The sequence below is a fragment of the Geospiza fortis genome, unplaced genomic scaffold (assembly GCF_000277835.1).
Source record: "Geospiza fortis unplaced genomic scaffold, GeoFor_1.0 scaffold443, whole genome shotgun sequence".
Taxonomy (NCBI): Eukaryota; Metazoa; Chordata; class Aves; order Passeriformes; family Thraupidae; genus Geospiza; species Geospiza fortis.
This window is the reverse complement of record NW_005054335.1, coordinates 6,159,865-6,185,684: the sequence shown is the minus strand read 5'-3', so window position 1 is coordinate 6,185,684 and position 25,820 is coordinate 6,159,865. Positions and strand designations below refer to the sequence as shown.

Here is a 25,820-nt window from a genome sequence, read left to right as displayed (position 1 = left end):
CCCTGTAGATGCCTATCTGCTTTACTTAAGCACTTCCATGCATTTGTGTCTCCCTCCTGTAGTGATGTCTCCGTATTCCAGGAGAATATTCTCGAAATATTGAAATTTTGTTTGGATAGTCATTTAGAGTAAACTTACCTGAAGTGCAGTTGAACCCATCTCTCTGTACAGCCTGTAGCTGTCACCTGCTGCTGTTAGCATCATGCAGGTACTCCCTAAAGGTGATCTTGCATTGTGAAACTTCAGGGCAGATGAGGGTCTGTGTTGGCTGAGACATGCAGGGCTGGGTACACAGCCAGAGAGCAGGCTGGACCTGTTTTAGACAGAGTGAAAGAGAAGACACCTGCACAGCAGCTTGCTGTGTGTTGAAGGACTGTGGTGACACACAAAGAAAAGATAAAGATGATCAGAATGGAAAAGGGGGGCTGAGCACAACTTGAAGAGTGCATTCTGTGATAAGGGCAGGAAGCAAATGACAGGTCTGTGATACTGAGGCTTGAGATCACACTAGCAAAGAAATGCACAGAAACTCTCTGTATAATCCCTACAGCCTGCTTTCATCCAAAGCCTGAATTAGAATTGTATTTCTGTCTCGTCAGTCTGGTGCTTCAGGCTGAAGGGATGTAAATCTCACTGGCAAAGCACCTGGCAAAGCAAAGGACATAGGGAATGCCAGCAATTAGGCATTTCCCATCCTGGCAGGGTTGTTGCAGTTGGAATTCAGGAAGGTTGGCTCATATTTATTCCATATTTTCCTCTTATGTACATAAGTGTGTTTTATTCACTGTGCAGTAGAGCTGCAGCAAAAGAAAACATAAATCTGCTAGTGACTGAGATTAACCTAGGCACTGCACCAGAAGAAGCGCACTAGTTTGTCTCCTTAGAAGTAACATGTTAGCCTTAAGAAGTTAGAGAAGGAATGTTTTATTACATATCTCTTCTCAATTTAATCTGAACAGGCCTGTAGTACATTTTGCAGAAGGGTCCCATGGGGGAATTGTCTGGGTACACCCTGTTCTGCATGAATAAGCATGGCACAGATGGCCCCACCCTGTGTTCATTTCATAATTCATTTCCATCCTTTTTAGTGATAGGACTTAAACTGCTTAGGAGTCACTATGATCTTGATATGCCTAAATTACAACCCAGCGTTCTAAAAAGCTGTTGAAATGTTAATGGTTATTCAGGGTATCTTTGATGTGAGCTTAAAAGACAGTTTTCATAGAAGAAATTGCCATTGTGTCAACAAGAGATTTCTCACCAGAGTGCCTGTGACAAAAGTAAATCCATTTATAAATTCTGTAACAAATTACTAAATGCTGTAACACCCACATTATGTGAGGAAGTTAGTAATGATGACAAGGATTCTGTGGCAGCAGTTTGGAGAAAGCTTTGCAGTATTTTAAGGTCTTGATACCTTTTCATTTGTAATACTTATGAGGGTTTTTTATGTGTTTCTTGTTTTTTTATGTGTTTCTTGCAGTCTTTAAACATGCTCAGGTAAATTTTCACAGTCACATGTCACATAACAGAGCTGTTGTTCTCATGGACCCTTCTGGACTTCAGATGGCAAAACAGAATTCACATAGATCATAGAATCATAAAGTGGCTTGGGTTGGAAGGGTCAAAGACCATCTAGTTCCAACCCCTTGCCATGGGCAGGGACATCTGTCAGTAGACCAGGATGCTTAGGGTTCCATCCAACCTGGCCATGGCCACCTCCATGAATGGGGCATCCACAGCTTCTCTGGGCAACTTGTTCTGGTGCCTCACTACCCTCATGGTGAAGAATTTCCTTCTAATATGTTATTCCTAATGGTAATTATTCCGTATTCTTCATATGTTCTTCCTCAATGCTTGCCAAAATGTATTTTCTGAATTCTAGTAGTGACCTACGTTGTCTCTATAGCAAAAACTCAGTGTTCCCTGTGGAGCAGGCAGGACAACTGTTGGATGCACCCTAATTGAAGATACGAAGATAGATCCTTTCGTAAATCTTTTGGGATTATTTTTTTTTCTCTCCGTGGATTAGCTCACTTCCACTATCCCACTTCAGGAGGTTTGCTGGGAGCTCTTGGTCCTACAAAGAAAACAGAACTGTGTCCGGGGACGACACCAGGGTTTGTCCCTCAGCAAGCAGTCTGCTGCCATTCAGAAATGATGTGTCACACATTCCCTCATGTACCCATCAGAGGCAATGGTTACTTGAAGTCAAGCAGTGTGGAATATCAAAGAGAAAATAAAAGAAAATAGGGGTAGAGGGAAGAAGATGTCAAGAGAATGGATGAGGCTCTGCTGAGCAATAGGACAAGAGGCAAGGGGCAGAATATGATGTGCAGGAAGTTCCATCTGAAAATGAGGAAGAACTTCTTTATTGTGCCATGACTGGAACAGATTCCAGAGAACTGGAACAGATTTCCCAGAGAGGCTGTAGAGTCTCCCATAATGGAGATATCCAAGAATGATCTGCACAGAGTGCAATGCCATGTGCTCTGACATGGCACTGATTGGGCAGGGGTGTTGGACCAGATGACTCACAGTGGAGTGGGCCCTTCCAACTTGACCCATTCTGTGAAAGCATCTTGTGGGAAAATGCAAGGAATACATCAGTGGAAACAAAGACATTGGGGAGGGAAGGGGATAAGAAAAGGAGAAAATGAGAAGTGCAAAAAGATTTCTGTCACTAGGATTTCTGTCACTAAATGACAAAACCTGAGACATTGAATGCACTGAAAGAGCACGAAAGGGAATGTTTTCTCTGATCTTCCCATCACAAGAATGTTAGCTCTTGTCTTTTTACAAACTGGACTTAAAAAATCCTAGCTTTGCCTTTCTTTTGACTATCACCTTCCTAAGTGCCTGGCCCCAAGTGTGCTCCATTTTCATTGAAATTGTACACTTGGATTAGACTGTTCAACTAGGCACATTTCTTCCTGTTGTGTCCAGGGCCCTACCACACTATAACACAGTGTTCAGAAATTGATTTGATTCTTGCCACAGACTTGATTATTGAGGGATTGAAAATTAGGTATTTTTGGCTTTTCTGAGACTTTACAAGCCATGATAGCCCCTTTCTCTTTTCTTCATTCCTTCTATTAATCTCTCAAATTGATCTTAATCTGTCATCAGTGACTGGATCCAAAACCTATGCATCCTCTGCCTTATCTTCACGTGTAGTTCAGAAATCACAGACAGAGTAAATGCTGCAAGAACTGCTCCACAAGTTTTGCAAGGGGAGATGGAGGCGTGTGGAGTGGGGCAGATCCTAATCTGCAATAAATAAGTATTTTTCCATCTATCTCTGGTACAATCTCAGCAGCAGAATAAGCATATGGCAAAAGCTTAGGGAATACTCTGTTCCTTTAGTTCTTCAAATGACTCCTGCTTGTCACAGCACTGCCTGGAATTCAGACAGGTTGGCTGTGGAACTTCCAGTTGCTGCCGGCTATTGGAAGTGGTGGATTTAGAGCAGTCAAAAAACCACCATGAATGCTGTATTTATTCTGGTAATGGAAAAATTATTAGGAGGGTTTTTTTTCACAAGGGAATATCTACCAGTCTAACTGGTCCTAAATGACTACTTGTTAAGAGACTTTATTAAGCTGCCTTTTGTTTCATTTGGTGTGTCCTTCCTTACAACAAATTGCCTATTTTTGTAAAAGATACTAAAGAAACTACTTTGTCTGTGGCCTAAACAGGGAATGCAGCTTAGACTTCCCATTCTTGGCTGCACTCCCACACTGGTGCTTATATAGTAATTTGTAAGTGAGCCTGAGAGGTGCCATTTACAGACAGAAGACAGGGTAGAGTTCAAGAGAAGAGCAGAGGACTTTACACCTTTAAAAACTGTGAATTTTGTGCTACCTCTGCCATACACCTCCTTCTGAGCTCTTGGTGTGTACATTGTACATAACTTGGGTTTTCTTCTGGCAGTAAAATAGGAATTGCTGGCACAGAGCTGTGAACTGACGTGAGCCTACCCAGTATTTCTTTACTAAAAGTAGAGGAAAGAGCTCGTATCGTGTTTGTATTACATAGCAAGTTTGGTTAATTTTGTGATGTACTGACAAGGGATAACAAAACTAGGTTGACTAATTAAATAAATTGTACTTTACTTTGTAGTAGAAAACATATTTTGAACTACACATGTTGCTACTCATATCTGTCTTCCTTGCAGGCCTGTCTTTTCAAAAGCATTGTGAAACAGTAACAGCTGTGCCAGTGTAAACCTAAAGTTCTATTAGCTTTGTATCCTATCTCCTGGAGCTCCAGTGGTTGCTTGCCAAATGCACAGCAAAGAGCAGAGTGGAGCAATCACTGAATAACACACCTTCCTCTGGTGTCGTGTGTCTGTGGGGTTTGGAGCCAGAGGTGGTACCTTGATATTCATTACCTTTGAATGCTTTTTCATGTAAAGTTGACAGTTGCCCACTTGAACATGCAGATGTAGAAGATTTTAGGATCCTACATGCCATTTAGTAAGGATCTTCACAGCACAGCTACAAGCTTGTGGAAAAATGTGTCTTTCTGTTCCTTTAATCTGCTACTTCCTAGTTGCATTAGCTTTCCTTTTGGTTTGTGGTTTTGGGGTTGTTTCATTTCTTGGGGACGGGGCTTGTTTCTTTGGTTTTGGGGGGGTGTTTGGTTTGTTGGTTGGGTTCTGTTCTTTATTTTTTTAATTTAAAGAGACAGTGACTAATCAGTCAGGTCATCTCTTCTTTCTAGTTTTGTAAATCTCACTACTTAGCTATCTCTTTTCCAGACAGGGAAGTCCTAGCATATTTATTTCAAAAGATGTGTTCTTAAGCTTTTTTGGTAGGCTTGTCTGAAAACAGTTTAGGCATAGGATGTTGATTTTCCTTTCCAACTCTGATGAAGCCGGGGAAGGAGATGCACCTGGGAGAGGACAGAGAGCCCCATTGTGCAAATCAGCTGCTGTCAAATGTAAGAGCAGCTGTTTGGAAGAAGTTTACAAGCTTTCTGCACTGACAGTGGGTGATGGTTCTTTGACTTACCTTCCACAAGGCAGCATTAGATATTCCTTTGTAATGTTGCTTCTCTAGATGCTTAAGCCACTGATACTTTAATCTGCTCCTCACTTAACCTGGTTTGGAAAGGGCTTGGCACTCTTATGGGAAAAAGGATCCTGATTTGAGCTCAAAATATCTGCTGAGTGATTTCTAAAAGAAGAAAACTTGTAAAAACATATTTGATTTATGGTTCAGTGAGACATACGTAGGCATGTTTGGGAGCCAGGTGTAGATTAATCTGTCAGCATTTTGCCACTGTCGTAGGAATTTCCAACATGTGCCACCATGTTCCATGCCCTTAGGACTCAAAAGGGATCACTCCTATGTTTGGTTTCCCAGCTCAGATAACAGCACAAACATCTCACCAACAGACTGAGACCTACACTGACCTATAATAGCATTATATAAGCAGTCACTGCAAGAAAAGTCTGTCTGTGCCTCAGGTGATAAAACTGTGCCTTGTGCCAGGGACCTGTACAAATTTAGGCACACTGTGAAGCCTGTAGTGGAATTAGAGCAAATTTCCACAAAATTATTTGGTGTTTCTAATTCAAAAGCTGTTTTCTAAATGAAGAACCCACAATACTTAGCATGAGCAAACCACTAAGGAATCACCAAATCGTTTCAGGTGGAGATTTCCATAAAAAACAGGCACCTGATACTGAGATTGTCACCTCAAGTAAATATGTTGGAGCAAAGATTAAAACATTCAAGTGCTAGATTTTGTAGTGGGATGTGTAAAGAAGACTTAACTGATGGCATTGTTAGCTCTGCTACTGATACATGTTTTATTTTAACATGCTTCTGTTGTCTTATATCTGTTTTGTCATGTGGACTCTGAATCTATTCTCACTACTCTTCCCATCTTCCAACCATTTTTCTCTCTTTACGCTAAGATAAGGTCGCAAAAACTACTAGTTTTTTGAGTTTTGTTTTACAGTTATCACTGCAGCCTCTGGAGTACCATAATTTTCCTTTTTCTCTTCATTGAAATGTTTTGATTTCATTTGAATGCTTTCCTCAAGCTTAATCATCTAGAAGTGAACCTGGAAATCTTACATGTTATACTGTAGTATTTCCCATTTTCTTTGGTTTCTGGTTTTGTTGGAACAATTTTTACTTTGAAAATCATATTTTTATTGATAATTTGACTTTTGATTTTATTCTTCCTGGTAGAACTAGCAAACATAGTTAAAGATTAAGAAAAATTGAAGGATCGTAAAAAAAATTCAATTTTTCATATTTCAAATAAGGCAAAGCTGGGCACTAAACTTATATAAAACTTTGTGCTGTTGTCGTTTCCTAAACCAGCTTGCTTATTTGTCTTTAATATACATAGTTCTCAGATTTGTTGGAGCCTAAGTTGCTGGAACTGGTTATACAGTCAACACAGAAATGTTCTTCCAAATTTCAGGTTCATTTAATTGGTTTAAATTGGTCTCATTAAATTCATGTGTGGCATGTGAAAGCAGTACAAGCTGATTTCTTTTGTCTTTCATGTTCATTCCGGCTGCTGGAGCCACACCACAGGCCAAGACAAGGGACCAAATGTACTTCTGCTTGTGCCTGTTACTCCACCCAATGTACCCCTGAATGATGTTTGAGCTGTGCAAAGTCACTGGCACTCAGCCTTAAGACACCTCATGAGGAGCAAGGGTGGTTTCTTGTTTTCTTTATTCCCAAAATAAATACTTTCACTAGCAGTGAAACAATTGAGCTCATCTGTGCCTGGCTGCTTGTTTCCCAACCATGGCTGCCTCCCACCTGCCTGGCAAAAGCTTTTTTTGCAGTCATGGAAGGCTGGCTTGATAAACTGATTTGTCTGGGAAGTACTCTTTTCCCCACCAGCCCCCAGCCCACCCTGCCACCACCCCCATGGCAACAATCAGCTGCATCCCTTTCCTAGTCCATTATACCACCTGATCGTGCAGGCTGTTGGGCCAGGGAGAGAAGTGGCCTTGGCACCTCCTCCTTCCTGCAGCTGTACCTGCTGGAGGAGCTGGCAAGGAACTGCAGGAGAGATTGGCATCTCCAGGTGGCAGATCAATATCTTCATATGGCAGATCAAAGCACCTCAGCTCCTTTCTTCAGGGTATGAATTAAGCCCTTTGAAGTCAGAAGGTAAGATTCCATGTCTTTGCACCCAGAAAGCATGCCAAGGAGCCCAGGGAGAAGGAAAGTGGTAGAGCCCACACAGAACAAGGAAAGCTTTACGGCAACAGTAGTGGCATATATCCATAGCACCCTGGGAAGTGTTCAGCGGGGCTGTTTTGACATCACCGTGCTACAGATGTTAAAGAAGGGATGCCAGGCTTGTTTGTAGAGATCAGGAACAACTGATTGCATCATTGGAAGATTCCCTGTGCTCTCTTGCTTTGATAGTAGCAGGAAACCCACAGAGAGATTATCCAGCTTGTACCTATTAAATATCCTGTGTCTCCTGCTTAGGGCAAACACATTGATTTAGGAAGTGATTTTATTTACTGTTTAGGTTTCTTATATGTGTCTTGAGATGTTGAAGGAAATCCCTGATAGCATGGGATACTTCCTGGGCAACAAAGGGACCAAACTGTGTGTAGCAGAGTTATAGAGGGAAGTGTTCTTGGCTACACATGAGAAGTAAGACACAGGGTTTGTGAGGATGTTTATTATTGGGTTTATGGCTAATACAGTCTCTAAACATTGCCAGTGCAGTATCTAAATAACAACTTTATAATCTATTGCAATGAATTATAGTATCTAAAGAGTTATAATATAAACGGTTCAGCTAGAAATATACAGGTTTACAGTCTTCAGCCTTGCAGACTTCACAACTACAAAGCAACAAAGCACCTATGGGGATGCTCTAGGATCTTTTCTCCATATTTGGTTGAATCTTACTCACTTTTACTCAGATATCCAAAAGGGAGTGTTCAGTCTTCGGCCTAGATGGATGGACCTTGCAGGCATCCCTGGCAGGGAGGAGGCCTCCACCCAGAAGCTGCCTACAACCTTGGGAGGCCAGTTTGCCCAGTTGTCCCAGTCTCCAGCAGCATTCCATACACTTTCACTGGCTGATGTGCTCCACAGTAAATGCAAACGTGTCAGCTCTCCCATCTCTGGAATGCATTGATTGTGCAATCATACAGACAGTTCCTCCTGCAATACCCACCTGGTGTTCCTATGTTAGGAAGAACCACATTGAACATCAGGGAAAAGGAAAAAAGGGTGGGAGGGACAGGGAGGATGGGCTTGGGGGGAAGGGAGGTGTTATGTGTGCGTGCAAAGTCCCACCTATCCTCAGTTGCTGTCATACTGATCAAAGTCAAGGTAGGTGAGGTTCCTGGCAGTCTGACATAATGGCAAAACAATGTCAAATGGTTGTATCAAAACGCATTGTTGGTCCTGTAAGTGTGAAGTAGGGTTTTTGAGCTGTGGATTGTGACTTCACTGTTAATTTTGTGTTTTCATTGCCCAAGAGGAGCAGTATGTACTCCAAAATCCTGACTGCATGTGATGCAGCAGAGGGAACATGGTGCTGTTGTGGGGAATATAATCTGTCACATTTCAATTGTCCTCTCTTCTCGGAGCAGTTGCCATTTTTTTTCTTCTGTAACATCTGCACACTTTCACCAGGACAAAGTGTATGTAGATCATGTCTGCACATCTCTTTTTCTCTGAGTCCTGAAGCAGTTAACTCTCTTGGCTGGCTGGTGAGAAAAGGAACAGAGATACATATTGTAAAATACAGATGGAATTTTCTGTGTCACCAGTGAGGCCTCTGTCTCCATGTCAGGCCCTCTTGTTTATTGTATTACTCTTCTATCTTAGGGAAGAAGGGTGAGCCTAATATTAATACATAGAGGACCATTACTGGATATCACTGCTTGGAGATCTTTCTGTTTTTTAAAACAAAGCTGTTAGGTATTTCCGCTTCCTATTGTTTTGTGAAAGATTAATTTGCTAAAGAGATCTCTGTCATTGCCTGGACACTGTCTGATGTGATCTGTATTTTTCTTACCTTTTCAAAAGAAACAGCTAAGAGCATCTGAAGAAAAAATGATCTTCACATTTCCTAAGTTACCAACATTTTTTCCTATTTTGAAATTAAAACAGTTAGTAGTAGTATACTTATATGTATTTTTATCGTCTTAGGCCTGTCTCCGTCTGTGCTAGGCCTACATGCAGAAGCTAATAATATTTATACTGTATACTATACTAATACTGTATCTTGTGCAGACACAGCAGAAATTATTTGCACTTTATTTCTGGGGTAACCATCAGAATGTGATGGCTGATGTCATTCAGTATAATGTTTTCTTGGTCACTGAAATAAGCAAGGTGACAGAAACCCAGAAGTTCACCATAAACTCAGAACTTCGCAGATTTTGAGGCTGACTTGAGTTTTGAATGTCACCTCTGCAGTTTTCATATTTACTCTGGGGACTATCTTTATATGTGGTGCAGTGCAAAATCGGTGGAAGCAATCAGATAGCCTCTCTAGCCATAATTATTTTTTCCAAAGCCTAACTGCATTCCCTGTTTTAACATTACTTCCAACCCAGCTATGAAAGGAAGGTGATGAAAGTCACAGGGGAGCCCCTGCTCAGAGACTTCCAAGTCAGCTTTGAACGCCATGGGAAAAGCTGTAACACTTGCCTGGCTATACTCAGCTGGATTGCAGGCTGAAGAATTTGTCTGTAGAGATGCAAATAAGCTTCCAAGCTTGAAGCGCTGAGGTCAGCTTTCCTGAGTTTAATCCAGCTGTGACCAGCATTAAACACTAATGAACATCTGCCAAGGAAGGGCTTTTTAATGGAAATAGTGTCGTTCTTTTGATAGAGTCTTTACTGCAGTGTTTTAGAAAACAAATCCATGTTTTTCACAGTTTGCAAAGTTCAACTGTAATGGTTGATGTAAACCTGTCCAACTGTTCAGGATCATTCCAGCCTCAAAATCAATGACAGAGAACAAACATGATGGGCTTTTATTGACAAGTTTACTTTTTAGACATATCAGTAAGTGCAAGTAGGTCTAAAATGTTGCAACATTTTAAACAGACTGTATGCTTACTTTTGCCATTTAATCTTTTTCTTCAGTTTTGAGCTTTTTCAGGTCTAACATTTTGCTGTAACAGCTGCCTTTCTGTTGAGTTGCTTGAATGTCAACTTTCCACAGAAATATTTTGCTCTTTCTTTTTATGTTTTCATTAAAAATTAATTTTGTAGCTACTCAGAGTAGCAAAGATCAAATATTTTGAAAGAAGCAGTGTTTGTTTAAAATTAGGGGGTTTTGTCAGTTACTCAGAGCTTGTGAATGAGCCTAGGCTGGTTCTTAGGGCAGATGCCAGTTTGTGCAACCCCTTCTGACTTTTTGGAAAACCAGAATAAATATACACTTACGGCTGTAATACAGACTAATTAATGTCACTTATTTCAGTTGAATAGCAACATTTGTGCATTGGATTTTTGTTCTCAGGCTTCCATTTAAGCTTCTTTCTATAACATGCATTTTTAAAGCTGCTTCCAGGTAGGTGTCATAGGATTTATTCAATACTTGGGTTCTTGTCTTCTTTCTGCACGCTTTTCCTTTTTTTTCTTCTGTCTTTTTTCATCTACTTTTTGTGGGCTGCTTTTAGCTCTGCATAATAACATCTGCAGTAACTGAAAGTACAGGAATATTTAAATGTTGTATGAGGGGCTGAGCAGTGTAAGTCTCAATGTAAGGATTCTGCAACTGTCTCCTGACAAACTCCGTTGAAACATGTACCATAATGTATAATCCATCTCACCTTTCCAATATTGCACTGGCTCTGCAGGACCATCAAGACTTACCAATCATTTAAATACACTGAGACAGTATGATTTGCTCTATAATCAAGAATTGTACCTAAGTAAAGGGTAACATTTCACAAGGTCACTCTTGCTGCTATAACAGAAGCAGCTATCTGTACAGCAAAAATATGGGAATAATTACAAAGACTTTCTGATCCCAATTTGAATTGCATTCAAGAAATGTATTCAACTTTGGGATATAATTTAGTCATCAGTTAGTCATAAACATTCATTTTTCCCTCTTCAGATACTGCTTTACCATTGAAATCTGATCAAACATACAGTTCGTCTTTTAACTTGATTTTGTTTTATATAAGTACACTACTGAAAATGAACCCAAGCTGGTTAGTTTTCCTTTTTTCCTTCAGATATCAATATTGCACATTATTTGCTTTAAAATTGGTTTTTGCATTTACTTTTTGGCCTGATGTTTTCTGATTCTAGTCCTATAATTTAGTCTCTGTTTCTTTAAACTATATCAGTATACCCTTCGACATTTCTTAAGTTGAGGAACTTAGTAAAATACAATCCATAACATATCAAATTTAAAAGACCTGTAAGACAGCATATTGCATTGGTAAAATAAAATCACAAATAGAAAAATCTCACAATTTCTTTATATTACTGTTTAGAGTGTCTCGGACTTCTGTGAACAATAAAAAACATGTACAGTTGATATTTGTCCAGAGGCATTGGGGTCTAGCAGTTTCTACCTTAGGAAGATCCACTCTTGGTATGATGCTGAAAAGTTGTATCTCAAAAATGAAGAGAAATTCAAAGATCCTTCGGAAATTATCTACTAAGAACAAACATATGCTTATTGATGATTACTAATATTCACTGTATTTGGGCCTGCCAGGACTAGTGCAAAAGATCTGTGACTGAGCAGAAACATGGTAACCGCTGTAAAACTTCCTTGAAGATATGTTCTGAGGCAATTTCTTAGAAAAAATTTAAATATTCTGAACAAAACTGGTAAACCACATGGGATGTGAAACAAGGCTGCCAACATTAATTGTAGTAGGAAATTAAAGAGTAGCTTTCTACGCAAAACTAAACTGGATTTTGGGGTTTTTTCTGTCTTAGACTCGTGTAATTCCATTTTACCTACTGATGTTGATTCATGCAATAGTACAACCAGCACTAAATGGAGGAGAGTTTTTCACTGATGCAGAACAGTTTCCTGAAGTAAAACTTCATAACTTCATATCATCACTCAGGGAGGGTCTCACATGACTCATCCTCACCGTTTTTTGTATTCAGTGTTTTAAAGACCAGTCAAACCCTCTTGAACTCATCATGGTTTTTTCTTCACCTGTAGACAGAGTGAATTAATCCCTTAATCTCATGTTCCTCAGTGTGCCAAAAATGTAGTTTTGGTCATTTTATATAATTACAGCTTGAAGTTTTTGATGAGGAGATGGTGTGCTTATAACATTATTGTTTATACCTGTCTGAGTAGCAAACTCTTACTGTGCAGGGGTAGATGGAATCATCACAGTTCTGAGACTATCAGGAAAAATCTGGCTAAGTGCACACAAGTGGTCTGTGACTTGTTTTAAGATCAATTTGCTCTTACTAAGGCACTGGAGCAAAATCACAACTTCTGTTTCTAATGTGTGTTTGTTGACATTTACAAAGTAGCAGAGGATGCTGAAAGAAAACTCAAGAGAGCAGGGAAAGGTGGGCAGGAAGGGAGGTGACGCATGGTTACTGTAGGAGACAAGTTCTGCAGTACCTGCCTTCAGGGTTTCCAAAATTACAGGGTCTCTAGAGCAGGCAAGATGTATCTCATTGTAATACCCAGTGTCAATGAATAGCGCATACATCAGTGACTCACCACCTGCATCTGGAAAACTGATACAAATGGAGCTTTCTAGCTGACTGGCACTTAGTGTGTTCTTTAATGTGTGTCTGACACATCGAAGCAAGTTGGTTATGGCAGGATTTTCTAAATAACCATTTTGGATTTAGGAACTATTCTTCCTTCGAACCATCTGAGCTCAGTTGAAGCAAACCTCTCTGCTGCTCCTGTTTCTTCCCTGCAAAAAGCAGTAATTTTGGGGAGATGATGTGTAATTTTTTAATGACTTGAATGAGGACAGTTGCAAAACTCTTCATGTATTGTGTGTAAAATGTTCATAACCTCCTGACTTTAAATGCATATTGAAGAGCTCCTAGAGGAGAAGGAAGCATGTTACTATAAATGGTATGTAAGAGTGTTTCCTGACTGACCTCTACTTCTTTGATTGTTTTAAAGGCTCATTAGATCTTCCCTTATTGACAGTGCCTATTAACCTTTTGTTAATCTAAATAAAGCATGAAAAATGTATTCCTTTTGCATGAATGGCACTCAGGGAAATGCACCCCTCCTTGACATAGTGTTAGTAAAAGTCTATGCTTTTATCAGAAATTAAGTCTTCGTAGGCATGCTGAAGACTACAGTAATTCAAGAGACCTAGATTGGTCTTTAGTTAACTTAAATGTTTGGGCTTGGTTTCTTTCCTGTCAGGAAACATCTGTATTTTCAAATTTAAAGAATCACATCTTCCCTCTCAACACCTCCTATAGTAATTTGAAAAGACTAGTTCATTAAATGGAAGATGGAAAACAAGCCAGCTGGGAAAGTCCCATTCTTTAATAACCCCCAAAACTTCAAGACTATCTCAGGAGCCTTTACTTCAAGTACTGTAAAGTACTTCAAGTATTCTGTCTGTGAGCCTTCCCTATGTAAGCTCTGAAGCTCAGGGTTTACAGCGCTGGATTCTTAGAAAGACTAAACAGGTGCCAGAGAAAGTCAAGTTCAGCAGAGGATGCATAATGTAAATAAATAATTTTTGGCAGTCTGACAAAAAAAAATTCCTCTATAAATCTGTCCACTATGATTTTGAATATGACTGTTTTGTCAAAATCTCCTCTGCAGTAGTAAAATAAGGATTAGTCTGGAGGCTTACTTCTGGCCACCCAGTACCATAGAGATGATCAGAAGATCTTTTAGGTTCAGAGCCAGATGACAGAAATAAAAGCTGAAGGAAAATATGTGTTATTCTCTTAAGCCCAACTCACTTCTTAGTCATGAGCGTCCCCTGTTTGTATGTTCTCTGGTGTTTTGTTCCTCCTAGCGCTGAATTGCCAGTACTTCTGAGGGTGGGGGGTGTGTTTTTCCACTGTTGACTTAATTTCATCAGTCTAACATCATTGACATGAGCTCTTCACTTGTTTAGGATTTACATCATCCTGAATTTCAGATAAAGTCAAGATGCATCCAGCTCAGCAACTTTCCCATTTTGGGAAGAACTTCAGATACTCCCTGTTTGTAATTTACAGCTGTGTCACATACATTTCCTTTCATGTGCAGGAATCCAGCTGGGATCCAAAGCACATATGTCAAGTCATGGCTGTGAGAACTGCTTGGTACTCCGATTTCTTTGTTGGGGTTTTTTCAAATAAAAGTTGTTTGTAAATTAGCAGGACTTTTAAATTATCTATCACAATATTGGCTTCATTTCTGACCATTATGAGGTGGAGATTGTTGCTTTATAAATACGATTAAAAGAACAATCATAGTAGGACTACTAGAACTTTGCTTAAGAGGACACAGAACTGTTGTCACAGTGATTTTCCTTTTGAAACCTACTAAAAAAAACTTTCTTACAAAAGCGAGAGCCCTGCAAAACTGCAAAGATTCATGTACTTATTAAGTTTGAAGGTAAAAGGAGGAGAAAACAATTATTTTATTCTTCTTGAGTTTGATTTTTAAAATTCACTTTGAAATTGGAAACTCATAGTTCACGATTCACTGCAATAATAAAGCTCTGAATTATGGAATGAATAAACATTCTGGCCACAGTAACAAAATAGACACTTAAAAAAGCACAAGAGAAATATGGCACAACAGAATATTCTAAAATAGTTGATTCAGTTTTCTTTGGGATCCAAAAGAAAATGTTATGGTCTAAAGCTGCAAAAAGAGTGAAAATACCATGTAAGTCCCTGTATACTTCACAGTGTGTCTAAAGATGAAATTGGGTGGTTGCTATGATGAAGAATTGTGAAGAATCACTAGACTTGCAGTCTTCAGAAAGTTTTCAATCATCACTGCCACAGGAATCCTTGGACTCCTTTGAGAACTCAGCTTCTGTTGAGTGCCTGTGGCCCTGCTTGCCAAGGATGTTTTTCATAGTAGCACTTCTCAGGGAATGGCTCAGTAAAATCCTATGGAATTTCACTCCAGGTGAAGGTAACAAATGTCCCTCCTAGTAATAGCCTCCATATCTTTTTTATCTCCACAGTTTTTAAATTGCTATATGGTGACTGTAACAGGAAACTTCCCTCTGGACTAAGGAACAAATTGTTCTGCCTTTTTGGAATGCCCTTCAAAGATATTCAGATAATTATTCTGTGGATAGATCTGGAATTTTTGCTTCACTTGAATAAAAGCCAAATTTTACTGCTTCAAATGGAGATGGTTTAAAATCTCTGTAGAGTACAAGGTAGGATTTTCCTGCCATGTATGAAAGAGATACTGCAAGTATAACAGACAGCCATTGTTTTGAAGAATGGTTAAAATCTGCAGAAGTCAGAAATAACTTGAAAGTTTAACAGTGAAAAGTACAAGAATTTAGAGATTAACTCTGATCTCCCAAAAGCAGTGAGAATTAAAAGGACTGAATGTCAAGAACGAGGCCAGATTTGGGGCCATATTTCTGTGAGTTACTTCATTGAAGTGTAACAAGGGTGTGGATGGGAAATAAACAAGAAATATCAGGACACATTTCTGCATAACCAGCACTGTTTTGATGATGTTTGGGACACAGTGTCATTGTCATCTTACCCATGGAGTTTGGGATATAATATCACTGTTAGTGCATGGCTGCATCTTGGCTGTGAATGAAACCTGGCAAACTCACAGCCCTGATTGTATTAGACCTGATGTCTGACACTTAGATTTGTGAGGAAGACCTCAGTCTTTCTGTTGTGCAGAACTGCATTATTCTGGAGTAGTCCTTAAACAGGTTTGCTGTGTCAGTGCTTGCTTGTCTCTTTTCACACTGCCCTTGCAACCACGTGCTTTCTCCTCCAGTCTGTTGCCTTAGTATCTCTCTTGGGTGATCCCAGGTGCATGCAGTTTCTGCTCTACATTATCAGGGTATGCATGTGCCAGACCCAAAGTTGTTGTCTTCACTGTTTGAACTGAGTAACAGTGACTGCAGGCTTACATCAGCTCATGTGTTTCATTTGTAGTTTTTCAATGTTATGCTTGCTCTGCCTTACCTCAAGTCTTTTGCTGCCCTTACTTGCCTTCCTGTCATAACCACTTATGACCTCTTGTGCTTTTCTTTCCAAACATGTGATTTTCTCGTTCTTCTTTTCACCTGTGTCTTTGTTCTCCTTTTTCTTTTTCTCCCTGTTTTGGATCCATTTGTCTACTCCCACTGCAGGTTGGCTATGGTGTAGCTTTTCCTTTTTTAAAACAGTCTCTGTATTGTTCTCAGGCTGGCACTTGTGCTGTTTGCTTTCCTAACACCACAGCAGAGACATTTGCTGCTGCCAGGTTTTGCAAAGTGTGCCCCACAGTACCAAGCCCATCATGGACTCCATGCCCCAGCCACCTCCACCTGGCTCTGGGGCTCAAGGCTTGGTCTCCCCTTATCCCCTGGTCAGACCAAGACCTGGCTACCCTTACCCACTGCCAGTAGCCGCTGCAGTGCAGTCAAAGTGCCCCATCTGCACAGCTTCTTGTTTATAGGTAATGTTAAAACAAGGGAAGTACATTGCAACATTTAGGCAGGAACATTAAGATGTGCCCTAGAGTGACTTTTCATTGTTTTGTCAAGTTGCAGTTCTTAAACCTGACAGTCTTACTCCCCATGTCCTCTGAGTACTCTCTTAGAGTTTGGGAAGGTGTTAGGTCCTGGATTGGGAATGCCAAGTTGAACTTTAGCTTCTCTTTCTGAAAAGCTTGTCTTTCTGGTGCTGGTTCTGAGCACCAATCTCAGCAAGGATAACCCCTCATTGCTGCATGGTGGGGAGCAATTGGTTTTAGACGGCTGTTAACTTTGAACTGGGCTTCAGAATATAAATTGCTAGTACATATGCAGGAGAAAGAAGGACATTGAAAATTTTTATCAGTACTGAAAATTTGTTTGCACTGAGAAGGGTGTGGAAGGCCTTTTGTAGTGTTTGCTAATTGCACATTCTGTTTGACCACAGGACCTTATTTGTGCTTCCATATTTCCTCACATAATCTTCCACATAATGCTAGTCAATACTGAACATCTCCAGCAATGGCTGTAACAGATAAAAGCATTACACTTTTTTTTTTTTTACATAATTTCTTGAAAAGGTCATTTCAATTTAAGTTACAACTACGTAAGCAATTAAGAGAGAATTGAAAATGGGTTTGTTACACTAACTGCCTTTCATTTACAATTACCATGACCTGTGGCTTTGCTTCTCTTTATTTGCTGTATATGAAGGCAAGCCAGTATACAGTGATTACCTGAAACAGAAATCACTTGATTCCACCACTGCACGTGGGAGGGCATGATTTGGAAAGCACATACCACGTACCATGGGACATGGCACATGTGCACATTCACTCTCCTCCCTGTACTTTCTCATGGGCAATGATACTGAGTAATGCTGTGTGATTGTTTTTTCCCTCAGTCCTGAGCTTTATTTACTTTGTTTGTGTGTACTACCCTTACATGTGTGAGCCACATTGATTTCCGTTTTGTGGATGCTTAATAACATAGAAAGTGTGGGAAACTAGCACAGCTTTTAGACTTCTATGCTATGGAATAAGCTCAGTTTCTCCTGGCTTTTGTGCTTTTAACCACATCAGACTCACTTGACTAAAGATGGAAGAAGGTTTTTTTCTGAAAAAGCAGCAAGAATAGTTATCTGCTCTGCAGGGATGCCTACATAATGTATTTTGAGGTAGCAGTCACCAAATTAATGTTCAATGCAGAGGTAAACATCCCACTTTCGTTCTTCTAAGGAAAACACCTGAATTTATCATGAACTATTAAAATATTTAGACTTACTCCATGGGCACAGTGTTCTCTTACACAGCATTCTGTTTTCACTGTGATACAGCATATCAAAGTTCTTAAGCTTTGTTTTCTTTCTGTCAAGTATTTTGTACAAAAGGATCTGATTTATTACTGATACTAAATAAATTTTATTCTTTTCCACAAAAAAATGTTCTAGAGCTTGTTGGTCCTTTTTGGTTCCCTTTTACTTAAGGCAAAAACTGGGTCAGATTAGCAAGCAGCCTGATGAAGAGGTGACCTGGTTGTTGTCTCCCTGTACAGCATCTCCTGCTCTCTGTATAGGATGTCTGACAGTTTATTAGTACTAGATTGTACCTATTCAACATATCATCCACTGACACCAAATGTTGTTCATTTTACTGCCTAATTTAAACAAATTAGAATTTCCTGGTAGCACAGAAATCAACTGGCTCCTATTAATTAAATGACCCAACCTTTGATGAGCCTGGTGGATTCAGGAGCAGGAGCTAATTGACAGAGCATTTACTGCCAATGTACAAATTTGAGCTACAGGAAATAGCACTCCAGCTCTTCATAGCTGTTTTCAGTGTTAACTGTAATGAATTCCCTTCGTTGTGTTCCCATTTCCACCTTTCTGTATTGCGCTCTAGCAGTGACACATTGTATGTGCTTTGAGAATGGATTATATGAAGAGATGTGCTGTTGCATCAGTTATCAGCAATTTGCATATTGGGACATGTTATTCTTCTTTGTGAGTTTAACTTTGCTGTGGGTTTGAATGGTAAAGGAAGTTCTGATAATGGATAATTCTACTTGAAGCTTCTAAAATTCACAACTAGAAACACCTCCTTTTATTCAGCAAAAGTGCAGCCCCTTTTATCATTTTATGTTTAGTTAGCTTGATTTTTATCAGTCACATGCTTATTATCATTTCACCTACCAAGCTCCTACACCAATAATTGGGATATTTCTGTACAATTTGTGTACTCCTCCACTGTTGTCCCTGCAGAAGTGCTAGAGGTCGGGTGGCAGTAGGACTTTCTCCAAGATTATGATAAACTGTTTTGCTACACCCCAGTTACATATGTCAGTTCTTTAGTCTTCCACACTTCCAGCTCCTTTTAAAGTTATATTTTATTAGAGGGACTTTTAAGGAAGGGCGGGAAGAGGAAGAAAAGGAAAATAAAAAAGTAAATTCCATCTCTAAAAGAATTAGCCTTCTGACACTTTTTTTCCCATGTTTTTTCCTGTTGAAATGGCATATTTGGTCAAGCCATTATCTTGAGTAAAGTGAGTGGTTTTATTAATGACAGTTTGACTGGAACTTGCTGGTTTAGATAGGAAATGAGCAAGTGTGCATCCATGCTTTGTTTTGCTCTTCTTTGTTTTTCTCTTCTAGTCTATTTAAAATCTTGGTTTGACAGCCTTTACTTTCAGTGCCCTGCTGTCTTTATGCCTAAATGCATTCAGCTGAGCTATTGCTTACAGTTATCACATTCTGGGACAGTTTGTTCAGATGGAGCTCACACAGGGTGCACAATGCTGATAAATATGCGAAAATTTTCTTCAGTCAGTCACAAAACTGCTGCTGGAAACTTGACACAGAAACTGGAAATGTTTATCATAAGATAATATTTCTTTCAAATAGTCATAAAATAAAAATATATGTATTCATATAAACTGGTTAATCAGGAATACTGAATCCAAAGCAAAAATACTCCCTGTTCAGAAATTCTTGGGACTGTTGATGGAACATCCATGAGAGAAAGAATTAATGGTCCTGTCATGATGAAGTGGAAAAGAGAGAGTTGGGGATACATTCTTCTGAAGTCAGGATGTAAGAGACCAAGTCTTAATCTGTATTCTGCATTGCTAATCCTCTCCATTGTAAATGATGCCATTCTGGTTGTGCTCTGATCTGTTTTCCTAAAAGAGTTTGTACATCTGAAAGTGTGCATAAAGCTGGTAAATTCCAGATAATTGATTAGTAAGACATAGTAGAGCCTATATCTAAGATTCTGCTGGACCTCTCAAGATCTAAGTGAAGTTTGATTCAATTCAGTTCATTTCGTTATGTGAAAAAATGACAGTGTGACTTTGTTTACCCCTACAGATGAGAACATAGTCTGCACGGTCTTTAAATATTATATGTTCTAGCTATAAATACATGAACAGAAATACTCTAATTTAGTAGAGTTTTCCAGTATATAATTTTCTCAAATTCCTAATGTGTTGCAGTAAAAATAACTCTATTTGCATGTAGCTGAGGATAGAAACAGGAAAAGCCATAGCATGTACTTCCTTGCACGCTATCTGTTTATAGAAGAAGGGAAGAGACATGAGTCTTCTTGATTATAGGTATTATGCAATTGAGGCAATTTTATTCATGTCTTTGAAGTAAAAGCAGAAAATTTAATTCATTTTTCTTGTTCTGTTTTTAAACAGGTTTTTTCCTTTATTTTGCTTTTATATAGTAATTTGATTTTCAATTAAATAAGAAAATTCAAATTTGAAAGCTGGGACACTTGCACTTTTAAACGTTATAAACACAATACTGTTCTTGAATCTTCTATCCTATTTTGTTTTGGATTTATGTTGCAACAATTTGCAGTTTCGTGATCATGTGCTGTTTGTAACAAAGACATCTACTGCATGGAAATTGTTTGACAAATGATGTAAAACTGTGTAAAAGCTCAAATCGATGTCAATCCCAGAAGCATTTTGAAGTTTTGCCAAAGCTGTCAAACACTAAATGTCACACTAAAAAAAAGTTAGACACAATAGTAAAAATGTTCTGTTTCAATATCTTCTGGAAAAAGAACAGTGCAATTTTTTTCCCTTTGCAGCAACAGTTCATTTCAAAATTTGTTTCAGTTTTAAACTTAAACTTATTTAAAGTTGAGTGAAATAGAACATGCTGGCTAAGAAAAAAGCCAGTTTTTTAAATCTTTCCAATCAAACTTCACATATTTTAGGGTGGCAAGATGAATTCTCAGTGCTTTGGGGAGGCAGGAGAGGGAAGGGGAGAGCAGAGAGGTTTAATCTAACCAGCTTGTGAAATCTATTTACAGACATGTTCTCAGGCCTTGTTCATTGTCCAAAGTGTAAAATCAGACAATTTTATGGGATGAGCAAAACAGAAATTCATAATACTCATGTACCAGTTAGTGCCTGATGTGGGCACTTGGCAGTGTGTAATATAAAGTACACAATTTAAACCATTGAGCCCGAGAAATACAGATTGCTCAGGCATGGAGTGGCTGTGTCTGTCTGAGCCATAAAAAAAGGAGTCAGCACTCATGGAGGCCACAATATCCTTTTGTGTAGCAGGAAGTGCCTAGTGCTTGTGGATGACTGTATCTGACTTTGAAGGTAAATGTCTTGTATCAAGTATTATCCCAGAATCACAGAATGGTTTGCGCTGGAAGGCACCTGTAAAGATCCTCTAGTCCAACCCACCTGCGATCACCCAGGCTGTCTTCAACTAGACCAGGATGCTCAGAGTCCTGTCCAACCTAGCCTTGGATGTTTCCTGGGTGGGGCACCCACCACTTCTCTGGGCAATCTGTTCCAGTGTTTCACCACCCTGATATTAACATATTTCTTCCTTATTGTCTTGTCTGAAATTCTGATATTCACAGCTGTGATATATTCACAGCTGCCAAAACCTTCGCAAAGAACTTTGCATGCAGGGTCGAGGAGCACCATGTTATTCTCTTTTCAGTGATCATTTCACCACTCAAAAACACCTGACTAACATCTACATCTTAAATGCATTTTTGAGAAATTTTCTTAAATAAATGATCCTATTCCCAGATAGTTTGTGAAGAGAGGTAGACAATTCCATGTACTTTCTCTGAAAGCTTTTCAGGCCAAATAGGGAACACTGGCAATTAGAACCTTCAATATCAGGGAAAAGTTAAGGCTTGGCTTTGAAAGCAGTGAATCATACCTGCAACTTTTGTGTTTATACTTCTCACAAGAGTTGATGTGGCTGACTTATCGCAGCAGTCATTTTATGAGCTTTCATTGTTTCAGTTTTGACAAAGAATAGAAATTATGGATATAGAAGTGGGCATGTAGCAGAACATACCCATGCTTAGAAGTCCCCTTATCTCCCTCAGAACAGGGTTATATCCACACAGCATTGTGCACACAAACCTGAGCTCAGCTCAAGGTAGCTTCTGTCATGAGCAGGCATCGTGAAATGCATCAGCTGGGTATGTGCTAAGCTGTGGTGAGTCTGTGTAAGCTCTGCAGTACCACACCTTCTTCAAAGCAAGTGAAGTGCTAATTCAGGTGTATCTGTACTGAGCTAGCCAAACTGGGGACAGCCAGCTGGTCCAAAGGCAATGAGCCCACTGTGCTCAGCCTTGGTGTGACCTCCCTGTGTGCAGTATTGGGCCCTGCAGTTTAAGATTTGTCCTTGATTGAATGTCCTTGATTACATCCTGAGGAGAGAAACAAAGCTGATAAGAGGGCTAGTGACAGGACATGTGGGAATGTTTCAAAACTGCATCTGAGGGATTTGGACTGGACATTAGGACAAGCTTCTTTACGTGGTCAAACTCTGTAACAGGCGTCCTAGAGAGGTGGTTGATGCCCCAGGTCCGTCAGTGTTTAAGAGGCATTTGGACAGTGTCCTTAATAACAGGCTTTAACCTTAGGATAGCCCTGAAGTGGTCAGGCAGTTGGACTGGATGATTGTTTTAGGTCCCTTCCATTTGAAACACTTTTCTGTTCAGTTACAGCTGTAGGGATGGCAAATCCCAATGCCTAGTGTCAAGCTGTGATTATATTCACTTCTGCACAGTACAAAAGAGAGCTTGATGCATCTTTCAAATTTATGGCCTCTATATTCCTCTACATGTATGCATGTAAGAATTTAAATCTTGCCTCATTGTACATAAGGGATTGGAAGAAAAGTTAATTATTCATTAAAGGTGCTGAGTTTCATTTTAACAGGTGGTTATCTGAGGTTTGGATTTGTTTAATCCTGTTCTGTCCCCTGCTTTTTTTTCTGACAGACCTCTTGCAATGGCCTCAAATCAGCAAATGCAGATCACCTGAAATGGAGACATTTTCATGTTTTTGGACTGCTGGAAATCTTTATAACCTCACTGTTCCAAGAATACTACAGCTGTTGTACAAGAAGAGGTAATAAAAGCTGAAAAAGGAAAAGAGAAAAGTAATTTATTTTGGCATGCTTGTTAGGTTGCTACTGTTAATTTTTTTGCTGTGATATGAGCCATACTGTTTTTAAGGGTATAAACCCATGTTTTAAGTACATTTTTCCAATGTTAGATTTTATTGGTAGTTATTGAGCAATTTGCAGCAATAAGCAATTATTTGACAGATAATTAAGAACATATTCTTACTCAATTTAGGTTCAGGTTGCAGAATCCAAAACTGACACTATATAGCTTGGGTAAGGATTTTTTAATTGGCAACTTCGGTTTATTCTTCATCCATCTAACCTGCAACACTGAGATTCCTTATATGTATGCACAAATGTGGAGGTTGGATACAGGCCCTTTCAAATTTTTATTAAAGTTTTATGAAGTCCCCATTGATCAATTGATGGATAAAGTCTGAATGTACAGGTCCAGGGGGAAAGGCTGCTCTGATACTGGGTTAATGTTCTATTGAATCCTGTTCAGTTATGATTCAGCTCCACTTTAAGCTTTTTTAAATTTCAGGTTGCTACAATGATTAGCCTGAAAAAGGACGTAGACATTACCAGTAATGGCTATTAAGGAAATAGGCCTTTTGTTCACAGGAATAGGAGGATGTGCTTTTCTATTCCCTCTAATGAACAAGGTTTTGATATCTTTTTGATCTACAGATGCTTTTTGATGATGGTAATGATATATTTGCATAGCAGACTTAAGCCTAATAGCAAGGTTGGCTTTCTTAGTTACTCTGAGACGTCTCAGAAATCACAGGGACATAGAATAACAAAATCATAAAATGCTTTGGGTTAGAAGGTGCCTTAAAGTTCAACTATTTTCCAGGCCACTAAGAGTACATGAGGTTTCTTCAATATGCAGGTTTCTTCAATAGTGGTTTCATTGTAAATCACCATCAATATTGACATGTTTTTATCCCTTTCATAAATTTTACAACTTATCAGTATTGTGTCTTGTAATATCTGTAATTTGTACTTTGAACGGTCTGTAAATCTCTCTCACAAATATTGCATTTTTGCTGTCATTCTAGTAATGAGGAAGACTGGAAAGAATGCCCTGATTATATCACTTCAGGACAAAATAGTTGTTACTTCAATGCATCCTACACCTCTGTGTGGACACCATATTGTGTTCAACTTGCCAGTAAAAATGAAGTATATGATAAAAAATGTTTCAGTGTTGATGAAATAGGTATGCTTTCATTATGTATCTTACCTCTATAAGCTTTTGTATTACTTAGGCTGTATTTAAATATTGCCTCTCAAAATAGTTAGTACCTAAAATATACGATACGTGGGAAGGGATTTGATTTTGTAACACTGTAATGTGATCCACAACAGAAAATATTGCCTAGATTGGAAGAAAGCTTAAGGGATAAAAGCAAATATGTGATTTCTTTTTCTAAATACCAGTGGTCTCTCAAATGTGTGCATGCTCAAATGAACTTGTCTTTGCTTTCACTTTGAGTCCTTTCTAATGGATGCTACATCTCCTTGTAGAGCAAAGTTGGCATTAAAACCTTGCTCCTGCAAAGCTCTGGAAGCCAAACACTATTTTTTTCCTGAATCAACTGTAATGTAAAGGATCAGTATGTCTAGTATTTCTAAGCTAGGATTTATATTTATGGCAATATGAATCTTGACTGCCTGGGACTTTACAGATGTTATTGCTTGTTCAGAGTGGTAGTGTACCACCATTAACTGCATATCCAGATAATTTATTCCAACAGGTGATTAGAATACCCAATGCCCTCTTTTATTCAGCTGAGCATTCATTCTTAATCTTCTTTATTAGTTGGTTGGGTGAGATTTGTGCAGAACATATCTATTGCCAATTGGCAGAATGCCTTCTTGTTATCAAACTTGCAATAGCTTTGACATTGCAATATATTTGATTTTAATCAGAAAATACATGGTTAATATACTTTTTAAATCCTGAAACAATTTATCAGTATGGTCATTTCATATTGAAAACTGGCTGTTTTATTCCAAATATTCTGTTTAAACAGTACTACCTGATCCCCCTGTCCACCTTAACTGGACTCTGCTAAATACTAGTGAGACTGGGATCCATGGGGATATCCAGGTAAGATGGGATCCACCACCAACAGCAGATGTTCGGAAGGGATGGATTACTCTGGAATATGAATTGCAGTACAAAGAAGTTAATGAGACAAAATGGAAGGAGGTATGAAACAAATATTTATTATACATTAGTCATAGTGCAGTGCAGGCTTGTTCTATCCCTAACACTCTTGTACCACTATGAAAAACATGTTTGTAATTGCTAATCAGACAATGCCTTGTTTCTTAAACAATATACCTGCGTTTTTTCTGACATTTTCTAGCAAATACTGTAACTTTATGTGTCAAGATAGTTGACAGGCAGGTAATGAAAAACCCAGAAACACCTGTGAAAAATTAGTAAGTATAGGAAGAGTCAGATATATGCAAGTGTTTTCAAGGATAAAATATTTGTCTATTGTTTTCTTAAGCTTCAACTATTTAAGCAGTGTTTGATGTTTCAGTATCTGAACAAGAATATTTTGTTTGGTAAATATCACCATGTCAATCCAGATTCTTCAGAGTACCTGTAAACTTTTAATACTTATAATGTAGATGATGGATGGATGGATGGATGGATGGATGGATGGATGGATGGATGGATGGATGGATGGATGGATGGATGGATGGATGGATGGATGGATGGAAAGTGGCAGAATGAAGTGGCAGAAGGAAGGAAGGGAAGGAAGGAAAGGGAAGGGAAGGG

The 25,820-nt window shown here is 39.0% G+C and overlaps 1 protein-coding gene across 1 annotated transcript in view; it reads left to right on the top strand.

Moving 5' to 3' along the window:
• GHR (growth hormone receptor) overlaps positions 1-25,820 on the top strand; it is a 147,627-nt gene that overhangs the window by 110,031 nt on the left and 11,776 nt on the right. Inside the window, exons 4-6 of the mRNA XM_005422009.2 lie at positions 22,890-23,019; positions 24,082-24,242; positions 25,060-25,238. Coding sequence (XP_005422066.1) covers positions 22,890-23,019; positions 24,082-24,242; positions 25,060-25,238 — 470 coding nt within the window. The remainder of the gene's footprint in view (positions 1-22,889; positions 23,020-24,081; positions 24,243-25,059; positions 25,239-25,820) is intronic.